This window comes from Coregonus lavaretus (assembly GCF_964263955.1).
Source record: "Coregonus lavaretus genome assembly, chromosome: 35".
Taxonomy (NCBI): Eukaryota; Metazoa; Chordata; class Actinopteri; order Salmoniformes; family Salmonidae; genus Coregonus; species Coregonus lavaretus.
The window spans coordinates 9421819-9446948 of NC_140022.1; the positions used below are offsets into that span (position 1 = coordinate 9421819).

The window sequence follows — 25130 nt, forward strand, 5'->3', positions numbered from 1 at the left end:
ACACACATACCTTCCTTGCTCTTGATTAGTGTGTGTGTGTTCGTGGGTTTGTCGTGTCATTTGGACGTCACAGGGGCTGAATCATGCACTGTCACCATCTGCTACACTGCTGTGAGGATCATCACACGCTCATCTGCGAAAATCCTCCTTACTTCCTTTGTGCCCATTGCTCCTCTCTCATCCCCCCCCCTATCACTCTGACACACACAGTAGCTTATTAATAGACCAAAGGAAGACTCACACTGCAGAACGACTCAAATTTCCTGCTAATGGCCTACAAACAGAACAAAACATACACATAACATTCTTACAAAACACGTGCCCACACAAGTACACCCACCCTCCCACACACACACACACACACACCCCTACTTACCCAAGACCAGCTTAACTGAGCCATTATACACAGGACAAGGGCTGTCCCAGGGCCGTTTGTTAAGGGAATAGAAAGCTGATCTATACTCCACCCAGTAGAGAACTGACACCAGGCAGTGTAGAACACTACTCAGCTCTGATAAAGGTGATAATGACCCTCAAAACAAAACACTAATGCACATTTTAAAACTCAACAACACGACTAGGTTTCCATTAGCCTGGCTGTGGTTCCCAACTGGTTGGTATGGACCATAGAGATGTAGAATATGAAATGAAATACATACGGAAAGTATTCAGACCCTTTCACTTTTTCCACATTTTGTTACAGCCCTTATTCTAAAATGGATTAAAAAATAATAATCAACAGCAATCAACACACATAACCCCATAATTACAAAGCAAAGACGTTTTTGCAAATTTATAATTTTTTAAAAACAGAAATACCTTACTTACATAAGTATTCAGACCTTTTGCTATGAGACTTGAAATGGAGCTCAGGTACATCCTGTTTCCATTGATCATCCTTGAGATGTTTCTACAACTTCATTGGAGTCCACCTATGGTAAATTCAATTGATTGGACATGATTTGGAAAGGCACACACCTGTCTATATAAGTCCCACTGTTGACAGTGCATGTCAGAGCAAAAACCAAGCCATGAGGTTGAAGGAATTGTCCGTAGAGCGCCAAGACAGGATTGTGTAAAGGCACAGATCTGAGGAAGGGTACCAAAAAATTTCTGCAGCATTGAAGGTCCCAAGAACACAGTGGCCTCCATCATTCTTAAATGGAAGAAGTTTGGAACCACCAAGATTCTTCCTAGAGCTGGCCGACCGGCCAAACTGAGCAATCGGGGGAGAAGGACCTTGGTCAGGGAGGAGACCAAGAACCCGATGGTCACTCTGACAGAGCTCCATAGTTCCTCTGTGGAGATGGGAGAACCTTCCAGAAAGACAACCATCTCTGCAGCACTCCACCAATCAGGCCTTTATGGTAGAGTGACCAGACGGAAGACACCTAAAGACTCTCAGACCATGAGAAACAAGATTCTCTGGTCTGATGAAACCAAGATTGAACTCTTTGGCCTGAATGCCATGCGTCACATCTGGGAGGAAACCTTGCACCATCCCTACGGTGAAGCATGGTGGTGGCAGCAGCATGCTGTGGGGATGTTTTTCAGCGGCAGGGACTGGGAGACTAGTCAGGATCGAGGCAAAGACGAACGGAGCAAAATACAGAGAGATCCTTGATGAAAACCTGCTCCAGAGCGTTCACCTTCCAACAGGACAACAACCCTAAGCACACAGCCAAGACAACGCAGGAGTGACTTCGGGAAAAGTCTCAGAATGTCCTTGAGTGGCCCAGCCAGAGCCCGGACTTGAACCCGATCTAAAATCTTTGGAGACCTGAAAATAGCTGTGCAGCAACACTCCCCATCTAACACAGAGCTTGAGAGGATCTGCAGAGAAGAATGGGAGAAACTCCGCAAATACAGGTGTGCCAAGCTTGTAGTGTCATACCCAAGAAGACACAAGGCTGTAATCGCTGCCAAAGGTGCGTCAAAGTACTAAGTAAAAGGGTCTGAATACTTACGTAAATGTGATTTCAGTTTTTTATAAATTATCAAAAATTTGTACAAACCTGTTTTTGCTTTGTCATTATGGGGTATTGCATGTAGATTGATGAGCGGAAAAAAAACGATTTAATACATTTTTGAATAAGGCTGTAACGTACCAAAATGTAGAAAAAGTCAAGGGGTCTGAACACTTTCCGAAGGCCCTGTATATGCATGTAATTATATGGAACTACTGCTGGGTTGTGGTTAGACTGGATGGAAGTTTTGTTTACTTGAAAGGCCGTATTGAAAACAGACAGTTTGGGTATAGCCTAGAGCAGCATAGGGGTTGACTACCACTGGTCTACAGACTCCACATTCAGGATGTTGTGCTTTTTTGCCTGCCTTGTTAAGAGTGTGGGAGGACATTTCAATTGATTAAAAGCTCTGATAAAACCAGTTTGAATTGCAATTGATTTGGATCAGACCGGTCTTAGGGTTGTGTGAGCAGGGGCAAGCTGAAGCAGTGTTAACTGCCAGATATCTCTGGGGAGGTGTGTGTGTGTGAGACTCACTGTTAACACAGGTCTAGAGTGTCAACGGTAACCACAGTCTGGCCTCTGAAATAGGTCATCCAATCTTAGTACTATTGTGACAAAGTTCAGGTAAGAACATAAAATGTGTTGAACTTTGACCTCATACAGTAAGGGAACAATATACTTCAGCCACCATGTTTCCCTAGGAGCTAAAAGAGCGTGACACAGAACGTGACATTTGAGTGTGTCGAGTTCCGCGCCGTTTTCATGCGGTCTGGCGTGTTACCATAGAGATACCATCCGTTTATAACAGACAGGAACTACCTGACAATCTCAACTCTAGAGACGCTTGCTAACTTACTAATGTACTTGAGTTCACCTTGACTACCACACAAACCAGATGTAACTAACAAAATTCTGTATATTTCATGAAAATAGTTAGACATTGGTGCCATAAATAATAAAACACACTCAAGCGTAAGTGTCTGCACACACACCTAATATAGTTAGTGTGTCACACACACACACCCTGTGCAACTCAAAACGCCAAGGGAAGATTTAATTATTTGGACAGAGCAAGCAGGTGTTCTGTCTGGAGTGAGGATAGATAGATAGAGAGAGAGATAGAGAGATAGAGAAAAAGGGAGTATGCATGTTCCATGGTATGTTCTCTGAGGACCCTCTCCACTGCCAAGAAGCTCTGGCCTTCATCGGAGGGTCTCTGGTTTCACTGGGGTGTTTGAGCGTGTGTGTGTGTGTGAACCAGATATGACCCAGAGCGCATTCCTCCACCGGGTCAACACCATCTTTTCCTCCGCTCCCTCCTTCGTGCTTCCCCCATACCTCTTCCTCAGCAGAAAGCAGCCACTGAGCATTCTGAAGCCTGAGTCAGACTATTATTATTATTATTATTATTATTATTATTATTATAATAATATACCATTTAGCAGACGCTTTTATCCAAAGCGACTTACAGTCATGTGTGCATACATTTTTACGTATGGGTGGTCCCGGGGATCGAACCCACTTCCCTGGCGTTACAAGCGCCATGCTCTACCAATTGAGCTACAGAGGACCACCAGACATGAAGAAGATATGGTGAGAACCAGTGGTGCCATTTATGATGAGGGAGGATGATAATTTATGAGCATGGCGCCTTATTTTCTATTCCAGCATATTGGATAACTGTCATTCATATTCCATTCACCCAGCTCAATGTAACGTCGACAGGTTTAGGCTACTACATGATACTCTTAATTTTCCCTATACCCATCATGAGCTTGCTACAACCTAGCCTATGAATTAAAATGTATAACATAGGCGCACAGGTCGAGAAGATTTTTAGTAATCAAGGTGACAGACAGTGACACATTCAATACCACCTTCCACACTCTTGCCTACATCTAGTTGTAGGGTGTAATCATTAGTCCAACAGTTGCAAATGCAAGTTTCTCTTGGACAAATTCAGGTATGTTTATCCCGTTTCGTTTGCTTCCGTTTAAGAAACATTTTTCAACAGAATCAGCGGAATGAATACACCCCTGATCACAGGCATACACTTCACTTTCATAGCAGCCACATAAAAACAGCATGATCACTTTGCTCGTTGTATACACACACACACACCTCCTTCTCGCAACTATCTACACTCACCTTTTCCCTTCGCTTGTGGACCTTAGTGCACAACACATCAGCTGTATGTGACCAGGTGAAAAAAAACTTTCCAAGCCAAACCTTCATATGATAACCGCTACAAACAGCCTACATTGTTGTCACGTCATAGTCAACATAGCTACTAGAACTAATGCTTTAGTAAACCTGCTACAATCATGCAGTACAGTGTACCGTCAGAAAGCAGTTTAGCAGTTACACCAGTGGACCCTGGTGGCAATAAATCAATAAAAACTAAAGCTTACCTTGGACTTGGAAGAGTTCCAGTGTTGGATAGCCATAGCCAGCTAGGTAAAATAGCCTCCCTCTCTGTTTGAGCCAGGTGTTTGAGTAGGCTAAACTAGCTAGCTGCATATAATACATCTCCCTCTCCCTTAATTTTGGAATAAATTAATTTGTTCAAAAACTGTTAAACTATTGTCTCCCTCACTTTGAGTCAACTACTCACCACATTTTATGCACTGCAGTGCTAGCTAGATGTAGCTTATGCTTTCAGTACTAGATTCATTCTCTGATCTTTTGATTGGGTGGACAACATGTCAGTTCATGCTGCAAGATCGCTGATAGGTTGGAGGACGTCCTCCGGAAGTTGTCATAATTACTGTGCAAGTCTATGGAAGGGGGTGAGAATCATGAGCCTCCTAGGGTTTGTATTGAAGTCAATGTACCCAGAGGAGGACAGAAGCAAGCTGTCCTCCGGCTACACCATGGTGCTACCCTACAGAGTGCAGCTGAGGCTACTATAGACCTTCATTGCAAAACAATGTGTTTTAATCAATTATTTGGTAAACATATTTTGCATAGTTTTATCTAAAAAAGGATAACATTAATGTTTAACTATTTTTAACTATGTTTATTTTTATGAAAATTCACTGAGGATGGTCCTCCCCTTCTTCCCCCGTAGAGCCTCCACTGGAGAGTACCCATTGAACTCTATGGTTACTCTGGGTGATTGTATGGGACAGGTGACACAGCACTATCACCACAGGGGGGTTTGTAGGATGGAGGAAGAATAACAAACTTAAAGCTGTAATGTACGTTTTTGAGCGACCTGACCAAATTCACATAGAAATGTGAGTTATTGATCTGTCATCCTAATTGAAAGCAATTCTAAGAAGCGGTATACCTGTGCTATTTCTATGCTTCCCATTCTTACATTTTGTTTTTGCATCTTTTACTTTCGGTTTTGTACAAGATTTTTGCCTATGGAAATTGTATTTCACAGCAGTTTAGGTGGTACAATGACTGCCTGTTTTGTCACAAACTGAAATTAGTCAACCTATTAGAAATGTTAGCAACCATGACTTCTGCATAGCGCACCTTTAAGTATGGCTCAGGAAGTAAGTATGTGTCACAGGAGGCTGCTGAGGGGAGCGGGTGTTAAGAAGCGCGGTTTAGCGGGTCATGTTTCGGAGGACGTATGACTCGACCTTCGCCTTCCGAGCCCGTTGGGGAGTTACAGCGATGAGACGTGATCAAAATTTGGAGAGAAAGGGGGTAAAATACAGCAACAACAACAACAAAAAGTACAGAAGGACAGGGTAGTTCCCTCTGTAGCTCCATAGGGGATTAGAGGACTTCAACTCTGTATACCATTATGGTACACCTCTGCTGTTGGACAGAAAGAGGTTTATGGTGGTTGGAGGTATCCTGGAGAGAGTGTGCTACTACATTTACTACCATTTCCTCAGCGTAGTAGGTCTGAATGTCATGAGACTTGGGTTTGAGTGTGAATGGGGATGTGAGTGTATATGTGTTCATCTGTGTGTATTCCATACATAGGCACAGTTCCTCTTCCATTGATGTCTGGCCTTGCCTAGGACCCTCTCCCACTAGGCTTAACCCAGGGCACTGCCCTCTCAACATGAACAATGGCAGACAGAAAACAGACATCTAGTAACCTCCAACACATACATACGGTTGGTGAGTCTGTGTTGGTATAGGGCTCTGTGGTAATAGAGGGGAACTCCTACACTCTGGCCTCGGGCTATGCATGCCTTTCCTCCATGACTGTTTTTACTGCACAGCGTTTGGTGTGTGTCAGAGGAGCGTCATGTTTGTCTCTCTAGAGACCAGCACAAGGCAGAACTGGTTCCAGAGCAGATTTAACCCCACAGCTACTGTGTGGAGCACTCAAGATCTGAATTATAAGATGGTTTCATATACTAGGAGCAGTGGGGTCGCTTATTATCATGCTAATGCTAACCCAATGGACGTCAATGGCATTTCCACACACAAATGCAACATGTAGTCTAAAGCAGCGATTCTTAGCTGGTGGGTTGCAACCCAAATTTGGGTCACAGGAGGTTTTAAAAATGGGTCGCGGGTCTCAGATTAAATATATTTTTTAAAAGACTCCAGTCTGAACTTAAACCAGGTAGAAAGTGTATAGAAATCTCTGGAGAAATAAATATTCAGAGTATTGACAATATAGAGCTATTAGCAACACTATTTTGGTTGATTTTGAGGTCTCAAACCAGTGAGTTTATTAACATTCTTCATCAAGAATATAGGTACAATTTAATTATTGACAATGAAAGAGGTTGGAATGTTGTTCCCTTGTCATTTAATTGCTACATTTACTATCAATATAACATTTAAAAAAATCCAGATTGTATTTTGCCGATTCTTTTTCGCGATGCGAATATTGGGTCGCGACTGAGACAACCTGGTCCCGAGGCAAAACCAGTTGAGAACCACTGGTCTAAAGATAATCCATACCAAACTGGAAACTAGGAGAGACTACCTGCACTTTTCCATTGCAAAATGTTTCGCTACGGTGGTCACTAATGAATACAACCCAGCTCTATCCACGTCCCTACACGACCACCCACACACTCTGATGGATGGCATGAGTGACACCCGGCACTTGAACCTGTCGGGTCAGGACATATACAGTTACACCCTACACCACCACTGCTTAGGTCACAGAGCGACCATGATGTCAATGTCAATAAGAATTTGTACTTAACTGACTTACCTGGTTAAATGAAAAAAAAAGAGAGAGGGAGAGGGAGAGAATGACCGAAAGAAACGGGGTGTGAAACCAGAGAAAGGACTTAGCTAGGCCTTAACAGGCATGAATAATCAATATTTTTCACTGTGGGGGCAGGTATGTCAGAAAAAAGGCTTGACTAATGGATAGGCTCACTCTGCGGGTGCCTGTGTGTGATGTGTGTGTTCGTGTGATGTGTGTGTTCGTGTGTGTGTGTGTGTGTGTTGTGTAGTACAAGGCATCACTGATCTACTGCCGCCGTGAAGCATGTGTGTTCAAAGTAAGCCTAGTGAGAGGCCAATGCTATTAATAGTATGTTAGATATGGTAATCTTGGTTGGACTGCATTTCAAGACCTGAAAAACATAGTCGATATTTAACAGCACTTCCACTCACTGATCTTTGTGACTAGAACCTGTACTGGGTTGGAGGTCTTCTCTGCAGCTTGGTACCATCCTCCTCCTCTTCCGACCCAGGCCCGGACCCTACAGGAGTACATCCCCTCGTCAGACCCCTTTACCCCCCTCACCACCAGCCTGAACTCCCCTGGCCCCGTCCGCTCCAGCCCCACCGAGGGGGACCCGTTTGAGACCACCCCGTCACGGCCCAGGCTGACCGCTGTGCGTCCATCCACAAGCCAGGTGACCTCCAGGGCCAGGGAGGCCAAGTTGCCGGCCGCGACCAGGCAGGTGAGGGTCAGGGTGTCGTCCATGTTGAGCGTGGTGTTGGACTTGGCCACGACAGACAGGGAACGAGCTGGAAGGGGGAGGGAGAAGACAAAATGGCTGCTGTTAGAACCAATAAACAGGGAAACAACCCCTAGCTCCTAACTGCTAGACAACTGTAGATCTGGACCGGTTGGATAAGTATAAGTACATGGTGAAAAGATAGAACATTCTAGTACAGTTGGATATGGAGATACAAGTCCTCTTCAGAACAAAAGACAAGAAGTAGAAGAGATTCAAATGTAATATAAACTTGATTAAAACCAGCCAAATCAAAAAGATCCAACAGTGAACAGTGAGAAGTTGAAAGACCCACATATAGAAGATAAAGGATTACTATTCATTAAAAAGTCAAATTAAAAGCTCTAGAACCCTCGAAATGTCAAGTATAAAAAGGGTAACAATTAAAAGTGAACATACGTAGAGAAAGATTAAGGCTAATGTTAACAGAAAGAGTTTCAAAGCTATTCAAAAGAAAAGTCAAGGAAAATCACATTAAAACATGATACGACTCATGACTCCAGAGACTGAACTGAAGCTAAATCTAAACCCTTTTGAGGGGGTTTATATTTATCAAATAAAATCCTGGATACTGCTACTATAGGAGACAATGGGATATCTGGTAGTAGGTGAGATGACTTCACTATAGTTCACTATGTATGTTTAGACAAGAGAGGCAGGACAAAAGGCCACTGTTAGACTTCTCCAATCCTCTTTACTTTAGCGTCTCAGTAGACAGTCAATAGTGGCTGCTTGGCTACACTAGTCTGTACTTAGATAAATGTAAAGGAAGGCCCAGCCTCTCTATGTTGTCTTCCTGCTGAGCTTCTCCCTCTGTTCTTCACCCCCATTTTAAATCACTCACCATGCAGGAGAGGGGTTAGGGGTATATGGTGTCCCAGGCAACCATTGTGTGTGTATGTGTGTGTGTGTGTCAGGGGAACTCCTACACTCACACAACCAGGGATAAAGGGCTGACAGGGGGAGGGGCTGAGATAGATCTCTCGGTCAAGAGCCTCTCCAACACACAAAGAAATGCTGCAAGGCTAAAATAAAGTACGGACCATAGAAACTACTCTACCATCCCCCAGATCCCCCTCTCTCTTCTCAGCAGGTCCTAACCTTTCGATATTTTCACATCTGTAAGGTGGAAGCTCCAGGGGTTAGGGTCAAAGGGGATTGATTTAGGATCGGCTGAATGTCTCTCACTCTAAAGTACATACAAGACACACCCCATCCCCTTTACCTGTAGGTGTGACTGCCACAGCTCCCATCTCCACAGTCTTCTCCACAATGTTCTTCCACTGATCTCCTTCCTCGTGAGTCCATTCCCTCCCCGTGCACACATACATCCCCGCATCAGCCTGCGTCACCCCGGCAACAACCAATCCAAACGCCCCATCTCTGCGACTAGCCAATCGGAGCCCTCCTTCAGCGTAGCGCTGGGCGGAGCCACTTCCTGTGACTACACCCCCATCTGGGCCAACGGTCATGATGTCCACCAATGGGATGCCTGGTCTCCGTAGCGACCAGGTGACGGACAGGTAGGTGGGATCGGTGAAGTGGCGGGTGACGTTGCAGGAGAGGGTGATGTCACCACCCTCGGGGACCACAGGCTCTGGGGCCTCCGGGGCCACCTTCAGGGTGTTAGCAATGACTGTAGGGAAAGGACAGACAGTTAACACACACACACAGTCAGGGCTAGTATCGTTAATTTGCTGCTACACTACATCGAATAGGTTTTTTTACTGCATGTGAAATGTCATGGTGGCAGTGAATGTTAACAGATGTTGCCGTAAGCCAACACAACATCTCAAAATCAAAATGTCATCATGTTCCTCCTTCATCGCCAAGAGGCATTACTGCTTTTATAATCCATGAAAAATCTTCCTCATCTGTCACTCTCTCCTAACCCCCCCCCCATGCACAAAAACACACACGGTTTAGGCTGTCAGTGAGGGGCGTAATGGGGTGTGCTGCTGTCAACAGTGTGTGTAAGGAGGGTTTAGATTTGATAATCACATCAGAGGAGAGAGAAGCCCTGTTTACTCTGACCGTCACAGCTGAATAAACAGAGATATAAGGAGAGAGGGGGAAGGAGAGGGAGAGAGACAGGCAATGGCTGCCTGTCCCTCTCTCGCAATGTCGGTCTTCCTCACTCCCTCCTCCCGCTCACCCTACCTCTCTTACCCTCTTCCTCACTCCCTCCTACTGCTCACCCTCCCTCTCTTACCCTCTTCCTCACTCCCTCCTCCCGCTCACCCTCCCTCTCTTACCCTCTTCCTCACTCCCTCCTCCCGCTCACCCTCCCTCTCTTACCCTCTTCCTCACTCCCTCCTCCCGCTCACCCTCCCTCTCTTACCCTCTTCCTCACTCCCTCCTCCCGCTCACCCTCCCTCTCTTACCCTCTTCCTCACTCCCTCCTCCCGCTCACCCTCCCTCTCTTACCCTCTTCCTCACTCCCTCCTACTGCTCACCCTCCCTCTCTTACCCTCTTCCTCACTCCCTCCTCCCGCTCACCCTCCCTCTCTTACCCTCTTCCTCACTCCCTCCTCCCGCTCACCCTCCCTCTCTTACCCTCTTCCTCACTCCCTCCTCCCGCTCACCCTCCCTCTCTTACCCTCTTCCTCACTCCCAGCCTCTAAACAAGAAAGATACACAGTGCTTTGAAGTGTTCATATTCTGATAAACCTTCTTACTCAAAGCTCAGTAAGCTGCCATTCTACCAAAGTCTTTGATATTAGACTTAGTGTCCTGGAGCTGCCAAATCACTGTCACACATTAGTTCAAAATATTCCTTTCCCCAACTAGCTAAACATGTTCCTGTCTATGTGTTTGGGTATGGAGAAAGTGAACATTGCACAACAGAAAGCCATTACTAATCTTGAACGTGCTGAAAGCCATTCAGTTGATCATTAATAGTTGTCATAGCAGAAGCAGCGTTCAGAACGGAAGTAAAAATGTGTGTGTGTTATAGAGTTGAGAGCCAAGCACATACAAAACTGAAAGTGTTGGTGGAGAATGTTATTTGCATTGACACACCCATCGGAAAGGTCAGGAGACTGCCTCTATACAGGTGACTCTCCATACCAGATTAAACTAATTTACGTCACCAATGGATCTCACTGGACTGTGTATACAACACATCTCTTCTACACTGAACAAAAATATAAAATGCAACCATTTCAAAATGTTTACAGAGTTACAGTTCATATAAGGAAATCAGTCAATTGAAATAAATGCATTAGGCTCTAATCTACGGATTTCATGACTGGAAATACAGATATGCATCTGTTGGTCACATACCAATAAAAAAAAAAAAAGGTAGGGCCGTGGATCAGAAAACCAGTCAGTATCTGGTGTGACCACCATTTGCCTCACACATCTCCTTCACATAGAGTTGATCAGGCTGTTGATTGTGGCCTGTGGAATACTGTCCCACTCCTCAATGGCTGTGCGAAATTGCTGGATATTAGCGGGAACTGGAACACACTGTCGTACATGTCAATCCAGAGCATTCCAAACATGCTTAGTGGGTGACATGTCTGGTGAGTATGCAGGCCATGGAAGAACTGGGACATTTTCAGCTTCCAGTAATTGTGAACATATCCTTGCGACATGGGGCAGTGCATTATGTTGAAACATGAGGTGATGGCAGCAGATGAATGGCACGACAATGGGCCTCAGGATCTTGTCAGGATTATCTTGGCAAAGGAGAAATGCTCACTAACAGTGATTTGTGCACAAAATTAGAGAAATAAGCTTTTTAAGCGCAAGGAAAATGTCTGGGATCGTGTAGTTCAGCTCTTGAAAACATGGGACAAACACTTGTTCAACTATACTAGACCACAATGAAACATTGTTTTATATCATGGCTAAAAGCAGCATAAAAATCACCTATTATTTCAAGAGCACTTAAGATTTCACAATATCAACCAGATTGCATAATCTCAGCCATCTACCGGTTCCAGCTCTCATCAGCTCAATTCACCACTAACTCTTTTTCCTCTCTCCCTCAGCTTATTCAGACAGACTGATATGCAACTTTTCAGGGAAGTTAGGAACCAATATACACAAGCAGTTAGGAAAGCAAAGGCTAACTTTTTCAAACAAAAATTTGCATCCTGTAGCACTAACTCCAAAAAGTTTTGGGACACTGTAAAGTCCATGGAAAATAAGAGCACTTCCTCCCAGCTGCCCACTGCACTGAGGCTAGGAAACACTATCACCACCGATAAATCTACAATAATCGAGAATTTCAACAAGCATTTTGCTACGGCTGGCCATGCTTTCCACCTGGCTACCACTACCCCGGCCACCAGCTCTGCACCCTCCGCTGCAACTTGCCCATGCCCCCCCCGCTTCTCCTTCACACAAATCCAGACAGCTGATGTTCTAAAAGAGCTGCAAAATCTGGACCCCTACAAATCATCTGGACTAGACAATCTGGACCCTTTCTTTCTAAAACTAGCCGCCGAAATTGTCGCAACCCCTATTACTAGCCTGTTCAACCTCTCTTTCGTAACGTCTGAGATCCCCAGAGATTGGAAAGCTGCCGCGGTCATCCCCCTCTTCAAAGGGGGTGACACTCTAGATCCAAACTGTTACAGACCCATATCCATCCTGCCCTGCCTTTCAAAAGTTTTTGAAAGCCAAGTCAACAAACAGATCACCAACCATTTCGAATCCCACCGTACCTTCTCCGCTATGCAATCCGGTTTCCGAGCTGGTCATGGGTGCACTTCAGCCACGCTCAAGGTCCTAAATGATATTATAACCGCGATCGATAATAGACAGTACTGTGCAGCCGTTTTCATTGACCTGGCCAAGGCTTTCGACTCTGTCAACCACCGCATTCTTATTGGCAGACTAAATAGCCTTGGTTTCTCAAATGACTGCCTCGCCTGGTTCACCAACTACTTCTCAGATAGAGTTCAATGTGTCAAATCGGAGGGCCTGTTGTCTGGACCTATGGCAGTCTCTATGGGGGTGCCACAGGGTTCAATTCTTGGGCCAACTCTTTTCTCTGTGTATATCAATGACGTCGCTCTTGCTGCTGGTGACTCTCAGATCCACCTCTACGCAGACGACACCATTTTGTATACATCTGGCCCTTCATTGGACACTGTGTTAACAAACCTCCAAACGAGCTTCAATTCCATACAACACTCCTTCAGTAGCCTCCAACTGCTCTTAAACACTAGTAAAACAAAATGCATGCTCTTCAACCGAACGCTGCTTGCACCCGCCCACCCGACTAGAATCACTACTCTAGACGGGTCTGACCTAGAGTACGTGGACAACTACAAATATCTAGGTGTCTGGTTAGACTGTAAACTCTCCTTCCAGACTCACATTAAGAATCTCCAATCCAAAGTTAAATCTAGAATCGGTTTCCTATTTCGCAACAAAGCCTCCTTCACTCATGCTGCCAAACATGCCCTCGTAAAACTGACTATCCTACCGATCCTTGACTTCGGCGATGTCATTTACAAAATAGCCTCCAACACTCTACTCAGCAAATTGGATGTTGTCTATCACAGTGCCATCCGTTTTGTCTCCAAAGCCCCATATAATACCCACCACTGTGACCTGTACGCTCTTGTTGGCTGGTCCTCACTACATATTCGTCGCCAAACCCACTGGCTCCAGGCCATCTATAAATCACTGCTAGGCAAATCCCCGCCTTATCTTAGCTCATTGGTCACCATAGCAACACCCACCCGTAGTCTGCGCTCCAGCGGGTATATCTCACTGGTCATCCCCAAAGCCAACACCTCCTTTGGCCGCAATTCCTTCCAGTTCTCTGCTGCCAATGACTGGAACAAATTGCAAAAATCTCTGAAGCTGGAGACACTTATCTCCCTCACTAACTTTAAGCATCAGTTGTCAGAGCACCTTACCGATCACTGCACCTGTACACAGCCCATCTGAAATTAGCCCGCCCAACTACCTCATCCCTATATTGTTATTTATTTTGCTCATCTGTACCCCAGTATCTCTATTTGCACATCTTCTCTTGCACATCATTCCAGTGTTAATACTAAATTGTAATTATTTTGCACTATAGCCTATTTTATTGCCTTACCTCCATAACTTGCTAAATTTGCACACTGTATATTAATTGTATTTCTGTTGTATTTTTTTGATTTTTGTTTTGTTTTACCCCATATGTAACTCTGTGTTGTTGTTTTTATCGCACTGCTTTGCTTTATCTTGGCCAGGTCGCAGTTGTAAATGAGAACTTGTTCTCAACTGGTTTACCTGGTTAAATAAAGGTGAAATAAAAAAATAAAATAAACTGTTCCTAACAGGGTGACAGTCAGCTCAACAGAAATAACCAGCAACCCCCATTTGACATGAGATGAATACACCCACCTGGCATATGCTCTCCAAGTGTGTGTGTGTGTGTGTGTGTTGGAAGACTGAACATGTGCGAACATGGGTGAAATCACCACCTGATCACCTCTCACTAGTGTTTCCCCAAAGCAGCAGATCTAAGAACAGGTTTTTCCTCCCCAAAGCAGACTAGGATAATTGGGGTTAAAATCACATAGCTGATCCTGAACCAGTCCATCTAAGGAAAGTGCAGCTGTGTCCATGTAAGTATACTGTAGTGTATACAGTATATAAGCACATACAAGTGTGTGTGTGGCCAGATAAACACTAGCTTAAGAGAGCGAGTCATGTGTAAGAAAGGGATGTGAGCCGTGTTCAATAGACCACACTGACCACAACTAGGCTCAACCACAGCAAGGAGAACATGATCTAACACACACACACAGCTATACCGTACGGGCCTTCTAATCCAGCCAACCTCAGTCAGAATATAAAGTGGAGCTAGCACTGCTGGAGCTAGGAACACAACCATTTCGCTACACCCGCAATAACATCAGCTAAATATGTGTATGTGACCAATAAAATGTGATAATGAAGGTCTGACTGTAATCTAGTTTGAAGTTAAAACTGTTTTCCTAAATGTATATATATATCCCAAATTGTAAAGTGGTTATCCCACTGGCTATAGGGTGAACGCACCAATTTGTGAGTCGCTCTGGCTAAGAGCGTCTGCTAAATGACGTTAATGTGCCCTTGAGCAAGGCACTTAACCCTAATTGCTCCTGTAAGTCGCTCTGGATAAGAGCGTCTGCTAAATGACTAAAATGTAATGTAAAATGTATACGGTGAGTCCACACTCTCTGATGGTTAAATGAGTCACTCAGTCTATTAGTCCCTCCCACACACGTCTCTGACCCACCTTTGAGCGTCACCCCTGCCTCGTAGTTCCCGCTGATGATAGAGTCCGTACTGGTTGTACTGCAGAGGTATGTGGCGCTGTCCGATGACCTCACTTCCTGAATCCTCAGCTCCACCGCGCTGTCCCCCAGCCGCACCATACTCAGGTCACCACTGGCCACCCGGTCGCTTAGCGACACGTCCGAGAAGTTTGGGTCAAAGGTGGAGATTACTTGGATAGACCCCGCCTCCCCCTGCTGTATGGTCCATTCAAATTCCTGCTCCCTGGGCCCCTCATAGTCAGTGACATCACAGCGTAGCGAGACAGGTTGGCCCTCCACCCGGCGCAGAGGGCCAGGGGACACAGACACCACCCTGGCATGGGATACACCTAGAGAGAACACACACGTTATCGACAGATACACACATATAAAATCTGCAGAATCCCCCACACGACAGCGTTCTTACCACATCAGACTTCCTTAGCTAACCTCTTGAAAGCCTCTCTGCTTAACAATATGCATACAGTTGAGATACTTGGATATTTTTAGCATAGGGCAGGCTAAATATACACTTAGATACTACCTTTGGTTTGATTTCTCTATGATTCCAAACCCACAGAGTGCGTGTGTGTTCATCAAATCGCCCACAGACACCTAAACCCTAACGCCGCTGCACTCAATGGGTGAATCAATCTAAAGTGGTTCCTCTCCTTGTCTCCTTTCCTTCAGTCCCACTGACATAGTAACAGGTGAAAGTAACCTTTTTAGACTGGAGTAGATGAAGGAAAGGAGTTGAGGAAAGGAAGCCACTACAGACTATTTAGATGCAGCCGTACAGAGAGACAGTCTTGCTAGAGAAGGGAACAGGCTAGACCACTTACTCTAGCTAGAGAGAGAAAGCTCACATAAAGTACAGGCTTGTTTGGATGGGCATAGGGGAACAGCAGCAAACATGCACACACACACCAGGCTTGTCTGAACAGGCTGAGTGGAAGAGTGTGCACGTGTCATGGCCAGCATGGAGCAACACATGCTCCCTCACCCACACACGCCACACACCACAAACACATGCACACCAAGGAACAGTATCAGGAAATATGATATAGAAGTCAGCTCATTTGGTAAGAACAAAGTGCTGATGCACCAGCAGCTTTCAAAAGAACAACCCCACAGCCCAGAAATAGTCCCCGTTACCTCCCAGCTGGAACAACCAAAGAGCAAAGCCTTCTCTGAACATTTCCATAATGCTCCATTTCTAATGGTAACGTTGGCAGCATTCCAATATGATCCTACACCAGTGCCTTAGTTGGACGTTTGTTTGGGTCCTTAGTGATTTACATTTAACTTCAAAACGCCCTGTTGACATACAGTATACTTAACCCTTTTTCCTGTCCTAACATTGTGGGACACTCAAGGAACTGGAGAAATAGACGTTTGAAGGTGGTCCATTAAACACTGCTGGAACATTCTGGTTCTGTGGCTGTCATCCCTTTGATTTACCCTACGTCATAAGAGAAGGGATATTATACTGGTCGGACACCACTTAGGAGTGACTAATATTACCGCGCAACTATTAAGCCACTCTTATCCAAACAGTCTCTGAGTCGTAGGGCCACAGAGTAAACAGGCAATATGAGACAGCCCAGTTAAGGAGAGGAAGGTGGAGAGACTTAACTGGTCTGGTGGTCTAGTAGTAGAGGATGGATTTACAGCATCGGAACGTCCAAATGAATCATACAACATCAGAACGTCCAACTGAATCATACAGCATCGGAACGTCCATTGGAACAATCAGTCTTCCTGCTGTGTTCATTCTACAAAACGGAATCATGCAGGCTATCGGAAGCTCGCTCACACACAAACACACAATGGAAGAATGGGCAGTAGTACCCCATTAATAGACGCTAACTGCTTTAGCGCCAATTGACAATAGTATCTTCTGATCGGGGCAGTGTTGTTCAGAGCCCCAACACTTGCTCTAACATTAACACACATTGCTTGCGGTACGGTTTTGGAAACATAAGGAACGCATCTTTCATTGCAGTGAAAAAATGGTTAAATTACTACACACCTTTATAGGGTTAGTGTTCCCACGTGGGCATATTTCCATGTTACATCACTTGTTTACGGAAGACAGACAGAAGACATATGTGGCCACCTGTGCTAATTAGCCATCTAGCATGCTCCGAACACCTGTTTGGAATCTTAACTGGGGAGGAAGTGTAGTTCGTTAACTGGAGGCACACACAGCTTGTGGATCTGGGCAAAACTGCTAAAGTAAGTGCATTTCTTTTATTTGGAAGATTATTTGATGCCAATATGAAAGATAGGTTCTCTTATATACAGAAGGGTTTTGGAGAGCTAGGGCAGCAGTACGTCATCAACCCTGTTTAGGGAAGGTGCACGTATATCCCCCCGCGGGCCGTATGTTTGATATCCCTGGTTTAGGCTATAGGTCTAAAGGCGTCAGTTAGCTTCAGTTCAGCTGGCGCCTAGCCAAACTCAGTTAGGCAAACCGAATGAGAGTGCTCGCATACTCCCTTAAAAAGACCTTTGCTTGAAAAACTGAAAACAAAAGCGGCAAAAGTACTGTTTGTCCATTTTGAGACACCGTAGCCGGTATACACTTCCTCAAAATAGTCAAATCAATTTTATTTGTTACATACACGTGTTTAGCAGATGTTATTGCGGGTGTAGCGAAAGGATTGTGCTTCTAGCTCCGCCAGTGCAGTAAAATCTAGCAAGTAATACAGTGGCTTGCGAAAGTATTCACCCCACTTGGCATTTTTCCTATTTTGTTGCCTTACAACCTGGAATTAAAATGGATTTTTTGGGGGGTTTGTAAAATTTGATTTACACAACATGCCTACCACTTTGAAGATGCTAAATATATTTTCTTGTGAAACAAACAAGAAATATCACAAAACAGACAACTTGAGCGTGCATAACTATTCACCCCCCAAGTCAATACTTTGTAGAACCTCCTCTTGCAGCAATTACAGCTGCAAGTCTCTTGGGGATATGTCTCATAAGCTTGGCACATCTAGACACAGGGATTATTGCCCATTCTTCAAGGCAAAACTGCTTCAGCTCCTTCAAGTTGGAAGGGTTCCGCTGGTGTACAGCAATCTTTGAGTCATACCACAGATTCTCAATTGGATTGAGGTCTGGGCTTTGACTAGGCCATTCCAAGACGTTTCCCATTAAACCACTCGAGTGATGCTTTAGCAGTATGCTTAGGGTCATTGTCCTGCTGGAAGGTGAACCTCCGTCCCAGTCTCAAATCTATGGAAGACTGAAACAGGTTTCCCTCAAGAATTTCCCTGTATTTAGCGCCATCCATCATTCCTTCAATTCTGACCAGTTTCCCAGTCCCTGCTGATGAAAAACATCCCCACAGCATGATGCTGCAACCACCATGCTTCACTGTGGGGATGGTGTGCTCGGGGTGATGAGATGTTGGGTTTACGCCAGACATAGCGTTTCCTTGATGGCCAAAAAGCTCAATTTTTGTATCATCTGACTAGAGTACCTTCTTCCATATGTTTGGGGAGTCTCCCACATGCCTTTTGGCGAACACCAAACGTGTTTGCTTATTTTTTTCTTTAAAAACAATGACTTTTTTCTGGCCACTCTTCCGTAAAGCCCAGCTCTGTGGAGTGTACGGCTTAAAGTGGTCCTATGGACAGATACTCCAATCTCTACTGCAGAGCTTTGCAGTTCCTTCAGGGTTATCTTTGGTCTCTTTGTTGCTTCTCTGATTAATGCCCTCCTTGCCTGGTCCGTGAGTTTTGGTGGGCAGCCCTCTCTTGGCAGGTTTGTGGTGGTGCCATATTTTTTCAATTTTTTAAATAATGGATTTAATGGTGCTCCGTGGGATGTTCAAAGTTTGCCATTTTTTTTATAACCCAACCCTGATCTGTACTTCTCTACAACTTTGTCCCTAACCTGTTCGGAGAGCTCCTTAGTCTTCATTGTGCCGCTTGCTTGGTGGTGCCCCTTGCTTAGTGGTGTTGCAGACTCTGGGGCCTTTCAGAACAGATTATATATATATACACACACACACACACACTGAGATCATGTGACACTTAAATAAAGTCCACCTGTGTGCAATCTAACTAAATATGTGACTTCTGAAGGTAATTGGTTGCACCAGATCTTATTTAGGGGCTTCATAGCAAAGGGGGCGACTACATATGCATGCACCACTTTTCCATTATTTATTTTTTTTAACAAATTATTTTTTTCATTTCACCAATTTGGACTCTTGTGTATGTCCATTACATGAAATCCAAATAAAAATCCATTTAAATTACAGGTTGTAATGCAACAAAACAGGAAAAACGCCAAAAGGAATTAATACTTTTGCAAGGCACTGTATCTAACAATTTCACAACATATACCCAATACACACACATCTAAGTAAGGAATGGAATTTAAGAATATATACATATATGGACAAGCAATGACAGAGCAGCATGGACTAAGATACAGTAGAATATTATAGAATACAGTATATACATATGAGATGAGTAGTGCAAGATATGTAAACATTATTAAAGTGGCCAGTGATTTCAATAGGCAGCAGCAGCCTCCAATGTGCTAGTGATGGCTTTTTAACAGTCTGATGGCCTTGAGATAGAAGCTGTTTTTCATTCTCTCGGTCCCAGCTTTGATGCACCTGTACTGACCTCACCTTCTGGATGATAGCGGGGTGAACAGGCAGTGGCTCGGGTGGTTGATGTCCTTGATTATCTTTTTGGCCTTCCTGTGACATCGGGTGCTGTATGTGTCTTGGAGGGCAGGTAGTTTGCCCCCAATAATGCGTTCGACAGACCGCACCACCCTCTGGAGAGCCCTGCGGTTGCGGGTGGTGCAGTTGCCGTACCAGGCGGTGATACAGCCCGACAGGATGCTCTCAATTGTGCATCTGTAAAAGTTTGTGAGGGTTTTAGGTGCCAAGCAAATATCTTCAGCCTCCTGAGGTTGAAGAGGCTCTGTTGCGCCTTCACCACACTGTCTGCGTGGGTGGACCATTTCAGTTTTCAGTGATGTGTACGCCAAGGAACTTGAAGCGTTCCACCTTCTCCACTGCAGTCCCGTCAATGTGGATAGGGGGGTGCACCCTCTGCTGTTTCCTGAAGTCCATGATCATCTCCTTTGTTTTGTTGATGTTGAGTGAGAGGTTATTTTCCTGGCACCACACTCCCAGAGCCCTCACCTCCTCCCTGTAGGCGGTCTCGTCAGTGTTGGTAATCAAGCCTACTACTGTTGTGTCGTCCGCAAACTTGATGATTGAGTTGGAGGCGTGCTTGGCCACACAGTCATGGGATGGGTGAACAGGGAGTACAGGAGGGGGCTGAGCATGCACCCTTGTGGGGCCCCAGTGTTGAGGATCAGCGAAGTGGAGATGTTTCCTACCTTCACCACCTGGGGGCGGCCCGTCAGGAAGTCCAGGACCCAGTTGCACAGGGCAGGGTTCAGACCCAGGGCCTCGAGCTTAATGATGAGCTTGGAGGGTACTATGGTGTTGAATGCTGAGCTATAGTCAATGAACAGCATTCTTTCATAGGTATTCCTCTTGTCCAGATGGGATAGGGCAGTGTGCAGTGTGATGCCGATTGCATCGTCTGTTGGGGCAGTAAGCAAATTGAAGTGGGTCTAAGATAACGCAAGAACTGTCATAAATTCTGAAGTTTTTGCCGAGGAGATCTTAGTCGCGCAATTTTATACTGAACAAAAATATAAATGCAACAATCAATTATTTTACTGAGTTACAGTTCATATAAAGGAAATCAGTCAATTAAAATAAATTAATTAGGCCCTAATCTATGGATTTCAAATTACTGGGAATACAGATATGAATCTGTTGGCGTGTATCAGAAAACCAGTCAGTATCTGATGTGACCACCATTTGCCTCATGCAGTGCGACATCTCCTTCACATAGGGTTGATTAGGCTGTTGATTGTGGCCTATGGAATGTTGACTCAATCCTCTTCAATGGCGGTGCAAAGTTGCTGGATATTGGCGGGAACTTTTAACATGCTGTCGTACACGTCGATCCAGAGCATCCCAAACATGCTCAATGGGTGACCTGTATGCAGGCCATGGAAGAACTGGGTCATTTCCAGCTTCCAGGAATTGCGTACAGATCCTTGCAACATGGGGCTGTGCATTATCATGCTGACAGATGAGGTGATGGCGGAGGATGACTGGCGCGACAATGGGCCTCAGGATCTCATCACAGTATCTCAGTGCTTTCAAATTGCCATCGATAAAACTTAATTGTATTCGTTGTCCGTAGCTTATGCCTGCCCATAACATAACCCCACCATGGGGCCCTCTTCACAACGTTGACATCAGCAAAAAGCTTGCCCACACGATGCCAAACACATAGTCTGAAGTGTGAGGCCGGTTGGACGTACTGCCAAATTCTCTTAAATCGACCTTGGAGGTGGCTTAAAGGCGCTGCATGGTCAATGCGCCATCTGCATTGGCCGTGCAGAATATACTGCGATACGGCCTCTGCAGAATTCAGGGCATTCATACTTCTTGGCCTTCGCCAAACAACGCAGAGCTGTTTTGAAGGAAGGTGTAAAGGAAGTCAGTTTGTGTTTATACAGGACCTCCTGACTTCACCTACCGTCAACCAATCATGTCAATGCGGAGTTATACAGAGCCCTCCGCATTGTTACAAAATTTGAGAGGCGTAATGCAGTACAGAGCGGAGCTCAATTTGGCCACATTTTCGGATCAAGCCAATTGCACGATCCCTCAAATTGAGACATCTGTGGCTTTGTGTTGTGACAAAACTGTGCATTTTAGAGTGGCCTTTTATTGTCCCTAGCACAAGGTGCATCTGTGTAATGATCATGCTGTTTAATCAGCTTCTTGATATGCCACATCTGTCAGGTGGATAGATTATCTTGGCAAAGGAGAAACACTCACTAACAGGGATGTAAACACATTTGTGCACCAAATTTGAATGAAATAGCATTTGGGATCTTTGTCTGGGATCTTTTATTTCAGCTCATGAAACATGGGACCATCACTTTACATTTTGCGTTTATATTTCTGTTCACTGTACAACTAATGTTTGGTGCAGTATTTCTCAATTAACATTGTTTGCATGAAAACGATTAATCTCTCGTTGAATGACAAAGACTTTACTGAAGAATCCCTAATGTTGACCAATCACCGACGAAGGGGTATAGACTTTGGCTAGCCTCAAGAAAAAATTTGCCCCCGAATAACCGAAAAAAACCTTACCAAAGTCCAAAACTAACAAAAGTTGCGCAGTGGTCTAAGGCACTGCATCGCAGTGCTAGCTGTGCCACTAGAGATCCTGGTTCGAAGCTCTGACATAGCCGGCCGTGACCGGGAGACCCATGCCGCGGCTCACAATTGGCCCAGCGTCGTCCACGGTAGGGAAGGGAATGGCCGGCAGGGATGTAGCCCAGTTAGAGCATGGCGTTTGGGTTCGATTCCCACGGGGGGCCAGTATGAAAAATATATATATATTTATGCACTCACTAACTGTAAGTCGCTCTGGATAAGAGCGTCTGCTAAATGAGTAAAATGTAAATAATATATGCATTAACTCTTCCGAACAGTTTCGGCTGGGTAGCATGCGGACGCCTTTAAGGCCATAGGGAAGGGCGGGCACACACACCCCTGCTCCAGGAAGGCTGGAGACGTGTTAACTGGAGACATTTTATCATCTCACAGTACCACACAAATTTAAGCTCAGCCGCTGACACAAACACACTGGCACAGGGAAGCCCTGAGTGACGCCAAGTATACCTTGACAGATTGACAGAAACACACACCCCATCCTACACACTGTTATGAAATAAAATGGGTCTGATCAACTAAACGAAAAGGATCTCCCTGCCTTGATCATTTAAATATGACAACCAAGATGACTGTAATAACAGAGAAGTCCCTCAGTGGTGGACAGTGCTCCATTTCAAGTTCAACTACATTAGTTCAATTTTGTCAACTGATCAAGGGGGATCTATGCGAATTGGACGGCTACTCATGGCGTGTTATGGAGCCTCCATCTAACTGGACAGTTGTCACAGCTTGTCATCTTAACTTTTAATTTAATTAATTTAATGACCTCTTATGACATCAATTATCTCGCTCGTACTACTTTGATTGAACGATTCAAAGTTTCGACCGGGATTTGAGGCTATCCCAAGGGCTGAAATGGAAAATTGCCACACCCCCTCACCTGTGACCAACCACGGTAACATACAGGTAACGAGGAAGTTGGGCGTGGGAAAATCTATTCACATATTAAAAAAGGTTCGTTTTGGAAAAACTCAGTCATTTGTGTAATTAATTGAAGAGACATAGCTATGATCAGTGAAAATCAGTTGATAACGTTGCCTTTAAATTAATTTGACTAATTGCCTTGTCAATGGAGAATCTTATCAGATTTTTTAAGTGAAAACGCTCCCGCGTGTGCATGTCAATCTAATATTTCCCACTAAACGACAGCACACGCGTTATTTTGACGACATTATCAGACCGTTTGACAACCCTTTTTCAAACATAACTTACCAATCGATAAAAACAGAAGTAGAAGAGATAGATTTTCCATCTTGCAAACCCGCGTCTTTCTGACTCCCAGTTCGTTCCTTTGTCATTCAAATCGGCCACCGGGTGAAATAAGTCCTCTCGGACCTACAGTTCAAAAACTCTACCACCAGCGACCTCTCCGAAATCCCCAAAATGCTCTGTCCACGAGAACCGACACTGGCGAGTAGACGTTTGGATATCCCTTAAATGGACGTGAGTGCAGTGAAACTCCGCTAGTAGCGACCGTGTACGCTCGCATGATTCATACTGAGTGTCGTTAATCAGTGTTTGGTTTGGGAACGGGAGTGGGAGGTATTACGTCGCCGTGTCCGGAAGTAAGTTTTTGGAGGAGGGGAGTAGCGGCGGGATTTTCACAGGTAGCTCTGTCCCAAATCTCATGTGGCCTTACTAGTGGCTATTTAGAGCTGAATAATAGGCCTACAGAATATCATCATCATCGAAACAGTATGTGTAACATTAGCCTATTGAAGCGTATTGAAATGTTGCTATCAGATCATTTCAAGTCTACAAGGGGCCACTAAGAGGTGTGTAATTTCAAGTTTTAAAGGAGAATTTCACAAAAAAATACTATATTTTCATTAGTCCACTGTTGATACATTCCCAAAATGTCTGGCATGTCAGCAGTCAAATTGTCAAGCTATTATACAACAGGTGGGTCTAATCCTGAATGCTGATTGGTTAAAACCGCATTCCAGCTAATGTCTATTCCACAAGTTACCACCAGCTAAATTATGACATTAAAATGTCTGTTTACTCTGTTCCATCTGACTGGGCAATCCACTGTCTCATCAGCACAGCCAGGCAATTTATGAACTTGATCTCCGCTATAAAAAGCATCTACACATGATCTCACATTTCTTTTAGACTAACATTTAGTTTTCAACAGGGGATATTTGTATAAACCTTGCTATCTGTCTCTCCGACCTTTGCAACATTGTTTCAATATTGAAATTCGATCACCAGCTGTCTCATAGTAATAAAAGTGTCGGAATGAGACAGACAGGCAGGCAGCTTTTTTCAGCCAGTCGAAATCATGAATCAGCATAATTTTTATGGATATATGCAAAGAAATATCAATAGAAAACAGGTCAAACGAAACAAAGTGCAGCTAGTTTGCAGTCTTTCCAGCTTCAGTTTGAAGTTATTGTGTTAGCTGTGTTGTTGGCTAGCTCCTCTGAACAACAGTGTCCTGACGAGAGCACATTTTCTATGTTAGGTGTAATCGCGCATCATTAGACATTTACATTTAGGTCATTTAGCAGACGCTCTTATCCAGAGCGACTTACAAATTGGTGCATTCAACCTATGATAGCCAGTGGGACAACCACCCTATATATATATATATATATATATATTTTTTTTTTTATGGGGGGGTATGGTGGGGGGGGGGGGGGGGGGTAGAAGGATTACTTTTATACTATTCCAGGTA

At 44.6% G+C, this 25130-nt stretch overlaps 1 protein-coding gene across 1 annotated transcript in view; it reads right to left on the reverse strand.

The window, feature by feature from the left end:
- LOC311109559 (prostaglandin F2 receptor negative regulator-like) overlaps nt 1–23939 on the reverse strand; it is a gene marked incomplete at its 5' end in the record, with an annotated part of 46227 nt that extends 22288 nt beyond the window's left edge. The window contains 5 exons of the mRNA XM_084152479.1: nt 7527–7886; nt 9102–9512; nt 15114–15482; nt 23663–23739; nt 23932–23939. Coding sequence (XP_084008605.1) covers nt 7527–7886; nt 9102–9512; nt 15114–15482; nt 23663–23739; nt 23932–23939 — 1225 coding nt within the window. The remainder of the gene's footprint in view (nt 1–7526; nt 7887–9101; nt 9513–15113; nt 15483–23662; nt 23740–23931) is intronic.
- Between the last annotated feature and the right edge of the window lie 1191 nt (nt 23940–25130).